Source organism: Nanorana parkeri, unplaced genomic scaffold (assembly GCF_000935625.1).
Source record: "Nanorana parkeri isolate BGI_ZX_2015 unplaced genomic scaffold, ASM93562v1 scaffold19, whole genome shotgun sequence".
Classification (NCBI taxonomy): Eukaryota; Metazoa; Chordata; class Amphibia; order Anura; family Dicroglossidae; genus Nanorana; species Nanorana parkeri.
In genome coordinates, this window is record NW_017306287.1 from 3,188,397 (window position 1) to 3,200,992 (window position 12,596).

Genomic DNA, 12,596 nt, shown 5'->3' on the forward strand with positions numbered 1-12,596 from the left:
CCTGCGTTATCAGTTTACATCCTACCTGTAACGTATTGATCCTCTTTCCATTCAGGAAAAGGGGGAAGGTGACAAAGTTGCTGTATTTCGTTACCACGTCTGCAACATCATAGAAGAACACATGAATCAGAAGTATTTCCCACAGAAAATGTAAAAAGTAATTGACATTTTTCACATTTTATAAATGACCTCAGACTTTTATCACTTTGGTACATTATTCCAGTCTTTCTCAACTTATTTTCAGTCACGGCACCTTTTAAAAGTATGCAAAATCTCAAAAGCACCCCAGTCTAAAATGTAAAAAACATGAATGTAAAAAAAGATATGTGGCCCAACCCAAAATCAATTACAAAACCTTATCATAGACAGGGGTCTGGTATGGATTTTAAGGGGGGACCCCAGGCAAAAAAAAAAAAAAAAATGACGTGGAATTTCACACTTCACATCAGAGTTAGCCCATTTCACATCAGAAGCCTCCCTCCCTTCGCATCAATCAGAGCCCCCTCCGCCCCATATCACATCAGAAGACTTCCTTATATATCAGAAGCCCCCCTCCCTTCACGTCAGAGTCCTCTACTTTAGCAAAAGTGTGAATGCACCCCTGACAAAGCCAGAAGGCACCCTGGCTGAAAAAGGCTGCATTATTCTGTTTCCATATTTTGTAGTTAGTTAGGCTAGGGTAAAAAGTCTATAGACATCTGTGTGGGCACTAGCATACAAAGCTGCTGTGAGCTGTATTGCATAGCGAGGTTATGGTGATGCCAGCAGCCATTTCATAAGCTAGGGCTCCTGTATGTACAGATCACCCATGTCAACCATTAATATCTGATAAATAGTTCTAAAAAAATAAAAATAAAAGAACTGTATCAAAGGAAAACTGAGAAAAGAATGCACAGCAAGAATGTAACAGAGAAAAGGTTTTAAAAGAAGACAAAAGTCACCAGGAACCTGAGAAACTCACCTTTCACTCTGTCCTCATTGGCAAACTCCTTACATTCATCCTTCAGATGGATGACGACCTTTGTTCCTGGCCTCACTCCACTGGCCTCTGCCAACTCAAACACTCCAGACCTGAGGAAAAAGAAGCAACCATGTACATATAGCTAAATGAGTGACTGTAGAATGACCAAATTAGGCCGACTATCCATCAATCCTCAAATATAAAGCAAATAAATAAATAAATCTGAGCTCTCACAGGCTGTGTAGTGGAGTACAGCCCAAAAAAGGGGAGGAGCAATGACGTTCTGCCTGTTTCTGTATTGCCCATCCTTCTAGGAGCCTATACCCAGAGGTCTACTGTGCCCTCACAATTAATATTTTTATTATAAATTGTTTTTATTAAAAGGTTCTTAGTACAAAACATAGCATAGGCACTCACATCCGCGAGAGCACACAGTTCAGTACAGTACATAGCAAACAAAATACAGTAAAGGAACACCCAGTAAAAGGAACAGACCCATAAACAAGGTGTATGTCCCCTGTCCCCAAGAAAGTGTGTGTCCTCCCAACTCCAACCGCCCCATACGGAGTGTCATTACATCTTACAAAGTTGCAATGTGTACAAGGTTGGACATACAATGGTTATATCGCCTCAAGTCCCCGGTTCACACTCAGTAAGAGGTCCGCATAGGAGAAAGAATGAACCTCTCACCCTGTCGTATCCGCAGACTCTAACCTTCCTCCCTAGACCTTGGAAAACTTACTGGGGCATCCTCTCCTCTGATAGGTCGCCTTGTAAAGGCGTAAGTAGGAGTTGACAAGGCCCTTTCAGTCGGAAATGTTTGGAGGTGCACTCCTTCTCCACCGTAGTATCACTACCTTCCTGGCGCAGAAAAATACAATTCACAGGAATGTCTGTAGCGCAATAGTAGGAACGACTGCTTCAGTCAGCCCCAGAATATACATGTGTATGCTAGGTATGAATGGAGCATCAATAAATTGAGACATAAATTGAGCAACGGCAACCCAAAATGGTCTGACTCGTAGGCAGGCCCACGAAATGTGTATAAGATCTGGCGACGAATCAGAGCATCTCCAACACATGAAACCTCCACCTCCATAAATGCGAGCAAGTCTCACCGGAGTATAGTATATCCGGTGTAATATTTTACATTGAATAAGCTTGTCTCTAGCAGAGACCAGATGACTAAAGGGATAGCCCCAAACATCCTCCCCTCACAATGAATATTTGCAGAAATAAAGAACTTCTGTCCAAAAGATTTATCAAGGGACAAGCCGACATCAAATAATTTTCATATTTTCCTCATACATCTGGAAAAACAATTATACAGACCAAAAAAACAACAACAAATGCTAGCCAAACAAACTGCTTATGCTGAAAACTCTGCTGATCATGAATGAATCATAGAACATAAATCAATTCCAGTCATGGAGTGGGAACACATCCTTCACTCACCCATCAGATATCCAGCAATACCCGGCACTTCCAGGCTCTGAAGCCTGCGAGTAAACAACAACCTTATCCGCAACCATGAATGCCGAATAGAAACCAACACCGAACTGGCCAATAATCTTCCCAGAACTGTCAGCCTGATTCTGCAGAGCGTCCAAAAAGGCCTACAACAGAAAGTAGAGCAGTGTAACAACATACTGCATGTACTGTGTTATAATATCAACGTATCCATATTTTTATTATCAGCTAAGCTCTTACCTTAGATCCAGAGCGAGCGATGGTCCCCAGATTGGAGACCAGCTCCTCCTGCGTCATTCCCACTCCAGTGTCCTGCGGAACAAGGTCAAATTTATAACAAACGATACATAAACTGCAAGAAAGCGTCAAAACTAAAAAATGTCCTAATGTTTAGAACCCTTGGCTAAAACCGAGCTCTCTTTTTCTATAAAGAGGGCTTGAGTCCTCCAAAAGGAAGGAGCCAGGCTCTTTTGCCTAATGTCATCCCCCTAAGGGTGTGGCTTATAGCTGCTGAGTCCTTCAATGAACATTCAAGGAAAGTTTCCCTTTTTCAACACAAATTGTGTCAATTTATCAATAGTGGGCAGAAGGCTGCAAGCTGAAATCCAAAGTTACTCAACATTGAGCCGAAACATGTATCTACCCCACTATAGTCGAGTTACGTACAACGCTGCAGTTCTGTCACCCAATTCCTCGTACCTGAATAGTGACGGTCCCCTTATCACTGTCTGTCTGTAGGTGAATCTCCATCTCCGGCAAGGAAATACCCTGGGACAGGAGCTTGTAACGAAGTTTTTCAAGAGCATCACTGGCATTTGAGATCAGTTCCCGGACGAAGACCTGCCACAGGAAAAGCCAAGTCATAAATAAATATTCAACTTTTATTACTTTGATTGCTACTTCCAGAACCCTCTGTCATCCATTTCAACATAATGAGCCTCGTTTATGAGGCCCTCCAATGTGAGTTATTCCCCTCCTAGCAATCAGTTTCCCCTTACCCTGTCTGTCTGCTCCAGTCTGCATTTATGTAACCCAAGGATTGATTTACTAAAAGGTGTCACAGTCTTTCCTTCATATAAGCAGGTCTACCACATACAGGGAGGATAAACACATGGACCACTGCTTCCACAGCTGTCCTGTGAAACTGACCTGAATATCACAGAGCCGATAATGCAGACTGCAGAATGAGTCACACAGCAGGATCACAGCCATGCTCTCTACTATCAGAGTCAGCGCTGCCTTGCTTAGTTAGTTATATGCACACGGTGCTTCCACTTATGCAGGCAGTGCTAGGTTTTCCTATCAGAAATAGTGTGTTATGCATGTGTAGCCCCTATATAATATACATATATGTGCTATCACAGCGATTCTTGTTCCTAACTGTAAGGAGTTAATTTGTCACTGTGTGTGATCTGAAGCAGAGATTTGTGGGGATTGCAGTGCAGAGCTGACACTGGGGATTGTTAATAGAGCTTTTGTGAACTACGACTCCCAGAAAGTGTGTATAAAATGATAGAATATCCGACCTTTAACCCCTTAGTGATCAGGACCAGCCACCGACGCTCTAATTTGTGTGGTATCCCCCTATTCCCTCCCTAAAATGTAGATATATACCTTACATTTTTATATTTGTTTATTCATAAAGTGGGTGGAGACTGATCCCTATAGGGGCCCTTATAAATAAGGAATTCATAAGGTATCACTTTTAGGTGGTACTGGCCTTTAATTACTGTGTATAAGTAGAGATGAAAAGTTGTACCTCTTTTTCAGAGTATAACGAGCGTGCAACAATGTCCAGCAGTTTCTTAGTCTCGGCCTGAAACTCATGCTTGGAGGCAGAACCTGTAACAAAGAAGCGGAAGGTTTTAGCCACTAGCAACAGCCCTGCTACAGTTTATAGATCCAGTACAGAGACTTCAACGGAAACATCCACTTAAAATGTAGGCAAATAACCCCCTGCACAAGGAGGAAATACTTCTTTCTACACTCCCCACTCTCTCTAAAACTATTGTATGTACATTAATGTCTTATTTTAATATAATGAAGCTGAATTGACAGTTCTTTTCCATTCTTATAGCCGTGATAAATGGGAGTTTTTGACAGTACTTGGGGCCAGCGAGGAAGCGATTCCACGGAGGTGAGTGGCGAGTGGTAGGCTCTATGCATGCGACTGTCACCCATGTGACATCAGTCTTAGGTCGTGTAAATGGCGGAGGAGGAGAGTAATACTTTCTTGTAACATAACAATGTTTTATTGGGGGGAAACAATGGCCAATAAGATTTTTGGCCCCTTGCTCCTTCTTTGCAGCCCTTAGTGGTTAAAGAAGAACTCCAGGTTGTATACTCTGTCCTGGCTGGCCTCTGTACCAGTCCCCGCAGCCTCCTCTCCCCTTGGGCTCAGAAGTTCGAAGCCCCTCTGACATCATCACTTCTAATAGAGTACATGCACTTTTAGTAGACGTGAGGACGATGAGATGCATAACACAGCCTGAGTGAAGGGGGGGGGGGAGAGGTGAGCAGTCACTGCTGTAGGACTGAGGATCGGGCAAGTATATCTTCTTTATTATTGCCCCTAGAGAAAAATCAGCAGTTAACCCTTGGAGTGCGGGGGTAGTCCCACTGCAAGGGTTCATTTTTCTACAACCTGGAGTTCTTTAATTTACCTTGAGTTTTAAGTGTAAAGGCTAATTTATTTTCTTTTTTAACTTTTGCTATAGCGCTGAAGGGTTAGATTTACCCCTCGATTTGCCCTGATAACAAAAAGTGAGGAGCAATCTTCCAATGGAGAAAACTAAGATGGGATATTCCTCACTTTGCAGAGATTTACTTTCACGTTCTGTTGCATCTGCAGAACAAAACTTGAAGGGATAACTCCAGAATGGGACAAAAACAGCAATAAACTGATGGGCTTTAACCCTTCTCTGCTTCATCCAAAAATAAAAAAAGTTTTGGCTCTACATACACTTTTACCCGAAAGAGGGCCCAACTGTTCACCTGCTGATAAAAGCTGCACTTCTGCATGTAATTCTTCCACATCGAGTCTAGCTAGTACTAAGCGGCTGGATGAAATCATCTCCCCTTGGTATACCTGCACATGGCATATGTGCTGATAAGAATAGGGGTTCTCTTCAGCACCTACCAAAGAGGTGGATCCACCAATTCCATACCCGCTGGGGAACTGACAGCATTTCTGTAGTCTGGACATTCTCACATGATACAAACGTATTGATAGTAGGTGTAGTTCACCGTCATCCGTGGTCACTATGAGCACCATCTGTATACATAGGATATTCCCGGATCCAATAAGGAGTGCAGCAGGATACAACCATTTACCGTTCACTGGCATGTTTCTCACTGGGCTGCATTGTGTTACTGCCTATGCCACACTCCCTGAACTGGTGTCTTTTGAACATTGAATGGGCAAATAAAGCGCATGGGAAGGTGAAATAAAGAAGAAGTTCCAACAATTATGTTTCAGAGAAATGATATCAGATTATGAAATAGTGTGTGTGAGAAAGATTACATCTTGCGTTGCCCAAAAGTCACCCTGAAATAGAAGTTCATGAATAATACACAACATTCCACTGTATTTATTATGAAGCAAAACTCCAGCAGGAGCTGGGAAGCGGGCAGGATGGTGGTTACACCGAGCTTTGTTTAGTACTCGGTTTAAAGACTGGGAGTCTCACAACCTGTCAATCAACTCATGCAGGCATGGATGGGTAGGACAAACTGGGAGTCTTAGCAGCCCAGGACCCCCCAATGCAGAGAGAAGCAATGTCATTCTATTGGCACAGATAGGTATGAACTACACAGGGGACGTTACATGACTGGTAGCCCTGCAGCATAGTGGTCACCGGTCTTACAAACAGGATACTGGGGATACCATTACAGACAACAATCTAAACAGCTTTCAGGAATTAGACATCTTCAACTCTCCTGCCTCAGTTATTTTCATTTGGGCATCAGGCATGAAAGTGTCTAAAGGAACCCCCTCACTGAACACCTTTCTTATCCATAGCAATCATTCCACTATTTACTGTGCAGTTGATATCAGACAGTTCTTCCTTCAGATACCTGAAGCACCCTAGATTTTGTATATTTGGCTATAGAGAGATTGGGTCTTCACCTTGCACGCTTTCAGTGTCAGATATGATGGTATGTAGAGGTGGTTCCTCCTCCTTGTTCTCAGTCTCTGCAGTCTGTGTGCTGTATCTCCGGCAGGCTGTGGCACTGAGGGAAGAAAGGCTGTTTCTGGAGGACAATGAGTACCAGGTAGATGGTTGGCACCTGGGGATATAGCCTAGGGGGACACAAATAGTCACTCATTATATTTCATGCACAATATTATATTCATCATGCTTAATATCACCTGTATACTTATCGTGTGGTCACATGTATCTAGCTGTACATACAAAGGTTTTTTTCTGCATTTTACTATATATACTTACTTTTCTCATTTTAACGCAGGTCAGTGTTGTGTCCCTCTATGCTCCACTTCCCCAAACATCCTGTAAGGGAGTGTGCACTCTGCTATTCAGAGCACAGCTGCTGCTAGAGAGATCCCAAAGAACAGGGCTGCTGTCAATCAAAGACCTTCTGGGAGGAGCAAGGGCATGGCTTTGAATGGAGTACTTCTGGGAGGCCTGTGTTGAGTGGCCGGTAGTGTGCACACAACAGGGTGGCTCTAGGGGGACCCTGCAAGCCGCCTGGACATCCCTAGAGGAGGGAATGATATAGTATGGATTTTAAAAAGCCCATTTTGCAGCAAAGACGTGCTTCACATAAATATGGGACAGGAAAGCAGCAATGATATAAAGGTATGGTATTAGATTTATTTTGTATGCTCAAAGGTTTAAAAGAAAGCTAAAGCCAAACCTTTTATTGGCTTTAGCCCTCATTTGGGTCACAGGAGTATATTTACTAATGTCCTCCTGTGACCCAAAGTCAGCATTTAGCTGGCTACTGCCCGCTATTTGCAGACACTGTAGAGCCGCACCGCAGCTGAGAAAATCCCAACAATGTTGTCAGAATCCACCGTGCTGCCTGACTGACAGCTGGCTCTGACTCTCTATAGCCAGTACCAGCTGTGCCCGCCCCCTCCCCTGTCTGTCCCTCCAGGGGGGAATCCTGCAGGGAACAGTGACTAACAGTCGCCACCCTCTGCAGGAAGAAGACGGTGAGCTGAGTGATCGGTGGTTGCATGACCGTTCAGCTCTTGCGCTATAGAGCCAGCATGTGACACCAGCTCTATGTATTGGGAAGAGAACATTTTACTCTCCCAATACTCCTCCTTTAATGACACTTAGCTTTGGCTGACACTGTCCCCCCTCCTGTGCCTCACTATTTGCCAGTCTGTGTAGAGGGACAACCTTGCTTACCAATAGCGAGGCATCAGAGGTGACAGGGCCAAGCGTGACTGAAGCTGCTGTTTGCAAAGTAAAGCTGGCAGGGCTTCAATGACCGAACATGAAGCACTATAAGGGAGGTACAGAAAAATGATCAAAGACCAACAACAATGAATCCATGGAAGGTAGAGGAAGGTAGAGGACATGCCAGTTACTATGTTGTAACTCTCTGACCTTGTCCTGACCGGAGGGGTCAGTGTGTAGCAGTGAAGCAATATGTACAGATCAAATACCTTACTGGACACGTCTGCTTATTCAGACGAGTCACTCCAATGTATATGCACTCTTTTACTGTTCGCGTTGTTCACCATGTATAAGTAGAAGAATATTCTAGATTATTTTTAGATACATGTTAATCCACCAAGTTTTATAACACAAGTGCACTTAACGTCCCCCCTCCCTCCCCATGACCTAAACTAGGGGTGTCAAATCCAAACTTACTAGGGGCCACGCCGAGGGTTGTGAATAAAGTCAGGGGCCGGACATAAAGAACATTAACCCTGCTGCTTGCCACAGTACAAAGCTTGGCCCCACTAATCATTATATGACAGTCCTAGTGTCCTGTGTGTGAGGGCACTACAAGTGTCAACAGTCTCTGTTGACACTTGTAGTGCCCTCACACACAGGACACCAGGATTGTCATCCAATGGACAGGGACTGTTTTACAATTGTAGTGCTGTCCTCTGTCCTAGGGCACTGCAAGTGTCATCAGTCACTGTCCATTATATGACAGTTCTGGTGTCCTGTGTGCGATGGCAGTCCCTGTCCAATATATGACAGTTCTGTGTATGAGGGCACTACAAGTGTCAGCAGTCCTTGTCCATTATATGACAATCCAGGTGTCCTGAGTTCGATGGCAGTCCCTGTCCAATATATGACAGTTCTGTATATGAGGGCAGTACAAGTGTCAGCAGTCCTTGTCCATTATATGACAATCTTGGTGTCCTGTGTGCGATGGCAGTCCCTGTCCATTATATGACACTTCTGTGTATAAGGGCACTATAAGTGTCAGCAGTCCCTGTCCATTATATAACAGTCCTGTGTGTGAGGGCACTACATTAACCTCTTGCCGTCCGCCCGTAGTAAAAAAACGGACGGACTGCAAGGGACCGCTGACAGTTTTGGTGCCCTCGCTCACAGTCAGTCCCAGATACACACACCGGGACTTACTGGAGTTGCGGAAGCAAGAGGCAGAGGCGAGGAGGAAGGTGCGGGCGAGAAAAAAAACCTGTGGCCCAGGAGGGACGTGTGGCGAAGGAGGGACGTGTGGCGAAGGAGAAACGTGCGGCCCAGGAAGGGGGTGCGGGGTCCTCAGGCTGAATTGCCAATCCAAATGTTTTCTGCCTGAGCGCAGGCTAGAAAAAATAAATAAAAAGCGCCCTGTACAAAACACAGGACTGGCGGCCTAATAAAATCTGGTGGGCCTTGTAATTGACATATGTGCCCTAAATGATCCCACCCCCCCTCCACAGATCCATACTTACCGAGATCTGACAAGCACAGTTCTGCTATTGTTTACATTCCAGCACTGCAATGCTCCCTCTGCTGGCAGCACCTGCACATTACAGTCCCATAGATTTATATAGGAGCCTCTCCCAGCCTTGGAGCGCTGGATGTCAACAGAGAAGCAGTGTCCCTCTGAGCTCGGTAAGTAGGGATCTGCAAAGGGTGCAATCATTTAGGTCAGGGGGGGAAAAAAAATAAGTGCACTCATTCTTTACATTCATATGTGTTCATAGCCCTGAAGAAGGGGGGAGGTCTTTGAGCCCCTGAAAAGTGTTGGCTGTCCTATGTTGTAGTTGAACTAATACTGATATTAAAGGTTTTTGGACTCACACAGATGTATATTCAAATCTGGGCCCCCTCATTGAGGGTATTTACTGACAGCGGCCTCACCAGAGCCACAGTGTCCTATCACAATCCTACCAATATGATCATTTGAACCCAGGGCCTCATCTCTGCTTTTCCCAGAGGTTTCATTGCTGTCTGTGTCCCCATTACAAAGAGTCAGTCCCTGTAATTGTCCCAATCACCAGGAATGAAACGGGAGGGGAAATCTAAACAGTCAAGTTGTCACCAAACAGGAATAGAAAGGAAACTTTCCAATGGGGGCACTTGTTCCCATGACAACTGTCTATATCCCTTATATTGGAAAGATATGTTCTCACTTCCTGTTGAGCCTACAGGACAGGGAGTGAAAAGGGATCTGCATAATGGGACACAGATGGCAACAAAAATCTGACAGAGGATCAAAACGGAAAAAAATAAAAACTTTATATATGCATTAATTATCGCTTTCTTATACATCTTTGGCTCTCTGGTGGTGACATGTCAGCACTTGTGTTTCCAGACCTGCAGCTGTCATATAGGAGTTACTTTGCCTGAGCTTCATCTGCAAGAGTGGGAACACAAACGGCTGCAGCATCAGGAGTGAGACTCATGGCCAGTGACATTGTTCTGTTTGACCCAGGCCTCCAGCCATACATTAGATATCCCTTTAAGGAAAGGGTACCCCTTGCTCTAGGGTGGGTCATTTACAGCATCCCCAAGGTCATCATAGGTAGAGAAGCCCCAGCTACGGTAGGCTAGAGCTCCCCGTCCATGCGGAACTACAAATCCCAGCCTGCCATGCAGGCACTGATATAGAGCACCCCCGATATCACCTTGGAGGACACCCAGATGTCATAACACAGAGACCACGTGGGTGTCACAACCCAGCTCCCGTTGGTAAAACGGACATATGGCGTCATGACAGAGACGGGCCTGACGTCAGACGACTCACCGGCAGCGCTCCGCCCCGACACGAGGGCCCCGGGCCGGCCCCAAGCTCTCAGAACCCGGCTTAAGTTTCCTCTCAGCAGAGCAGCAGCCGCCATGTTGCTTCTGTACCGGTCACGTGACTGACGTCTACTACGAGCGACTGTGCGCCGAGATGACGTCACGGGGGTGCGCGTGTGACCCAGATGGGTGGCAATGTCATTAACCTGGTGTGGTGTTGTATGGGGAACTGCCGGGCCTGTGTTGTGTGCAAGCAGTGAATGTATAGAAATAACGAATTAAACAATCCTGTTTACATCCCTGTGTACTGTACATACTGGTACCTCCTAGCTGCTGCTGCTGCTGCTCCTCACCTAGGGTTGCCACCTTTTCTTCAAGCGAAACCCGAACCCTCCAGCAACGTGCGGACATTTTTTGGGGGCAGAATGAGTTGCGGCTCATTCATACGTAAATAGCGCCATTCATATACAAATATCACAGTGGAGACTATTTTCAGTGGGGGGCCAGTAGCCCCTATCTTAATTTTGGTTGCCCCTGTCTGCCTGACATCATGTGTCCGGGTTTCTGCTGCCATGAAACGCGGACACAGCATTCAAAACCCGGACTGTCCAGGTGAATCCTGGACAGGTGGCAACCCTATCCTCACCTCCAGGGACGGGTCCAGGTTTTTCTGATTTGTACCTGAAAGTGTCATTGGCTCCAAGTAATGTGACCACGTCATAGATTACAATAAAAGTAATAAAAGGAGAGATTATACTGCCTGGTTCTGCCACTTTTGCTTTCTTGAAGTGATACGTCAGAGGAATCGCCACAATTTGCTGCGCTTCAAAGTTTACATATGGCCAAGTCCCCCTGCTGAGGGCTGTGGTTTCTTCCACAGGTCATTGCATCACTACTGCGTCCTATAGAGCGACGCTTCCCAACCCTATTCTAGTCACAGCACCCTTTAAAAGTATGCAAAATACCAAGGCACCCCCAGTCTAAAATGGTGTGTGGTCCCACCAAAATCCATACCAGACCCAGATAGAAGTCTGATTGCATTTTGAGGTGGACACCATGCAAAAACACAAAACATGTGGGATCCCTTTATCACATCAGGAGCCCCTCTTTACCTCAGAACCAACCACCCCCTTTCATATCGGAATCCCGCACTCTTCATTAGAGTTCCCCTTTGCATCAGGAGTCCCCCTTTCATATCAGATGCTCCCCTTCACATCGGGAGCCTCCTTTCACACTGGGAGCCCCCCTTTCACATCAGAACCAACCCCTCCTTCATATCAGGTGCCCCCCAACTTTCCCATCTGAAGCCTCCCCTTTCCCATCAGGAACCCCCCTTCACATCAGAACCAACCTGCCTTTCACATCAGGTGCCCCCTGAGTTTCCCATCAGAACCCTCCCCTTACCCATCAGGAGCCCCCCTTCCACATCAGAAGCTCTCTTCACATTAGGACCCCTCTTCACATCGAAAGTCCCCCTTCACATCAGGAACCCCTCTTTTAAATCAGAACCACACCCACCCCTTTAAATTAGGAGCCCATCTTCACATCCTGGCTCCTGTCTCGCAAAGCATTTGCTTTGATGATAAGGCTTTGCACAAACAAATGCCAAAAACGGAGCAATTGGTGCTGTCATGTTGACTGTTCCCTGACATAAGAGATATCACCTTGGTAAGAGCTGCATCCAGCAGGTGCTGAAGGGAGTTTATATCCATCTTTATGTATGAAGGTGCTCGGTCCTTAGACCTTCAATTCTACGGGATGCTGCAGGCTCAGGCACACAAATGTCACATACAAATGGCATACCTCAGTCCTTCAGTTACTGCAGCCATTCAGGCTCTAACGCTGCAAAACCATCACAAACCTTTATCCTTTCTCCACCACGCTTCACGGTTGGGATGAGGTCAAGAGGCACCCACTATTTGCCATTTATATATCATTTTCTGTGCATGGATGGTGTATTCCTCTGAAATCTTAACTCA

At 45.5% G+C, this 12,596-nt stretch overlaps 1 protein-coding gene across 2 annotated transcripts in view; it reads right to left on the minus strand.

Annotated features, from left to right (window-relative positions):
* Positions 1 to 10,749, minus strand: part of TRAP1 (TNF receptor associated protein 1) — a 35,494-nt gene extending 24,745 nt beyond the window's left edge. For both annotated transcript variants that reach the window (XM_018561629.1, XM_018561620.1), the window contains exons 1-8: positions 10,622 to 10,749; positions 6,561 to 6,734; positions 4,191 to 4,273; positions 3,131 to 3,271; positions 2,672 to 2,743; positions 2,417 to 2,577; positions 962 to 1,071; positions 26 to 99 (exon numbers count right to left, since the gene is read on the minus strand). In XM_018561629.1, the coding sequence (XP_018417131.1) occupies positions 26 to 99; positions 962 to 1,071; positions 2,417 to 2,577; positions 2,672 to 2,743; positions 3,131 to 3,271; positions 4,191 to 4,273; positions 6,561 to 6,734; positions 10,622 to 10,715 (909 nt within the window). In that variant the 5' untranslated portion in view covers positions 10,716 to 10,749. The remainder of the gene's footprint in view (positions 1 to 25; positions 100 to 961; positions 1,072 to 2,416; positions 2,578 to 2,671; positions 2,744 to 3,130; positions 3,272 to 4,190; positions 4,274 to 6,560; positions 6,735 to 10,621) is intronic.
* Between the last annotated feature and the right edge of the window lie 1,847 nt (positions 10,750 to 12,596).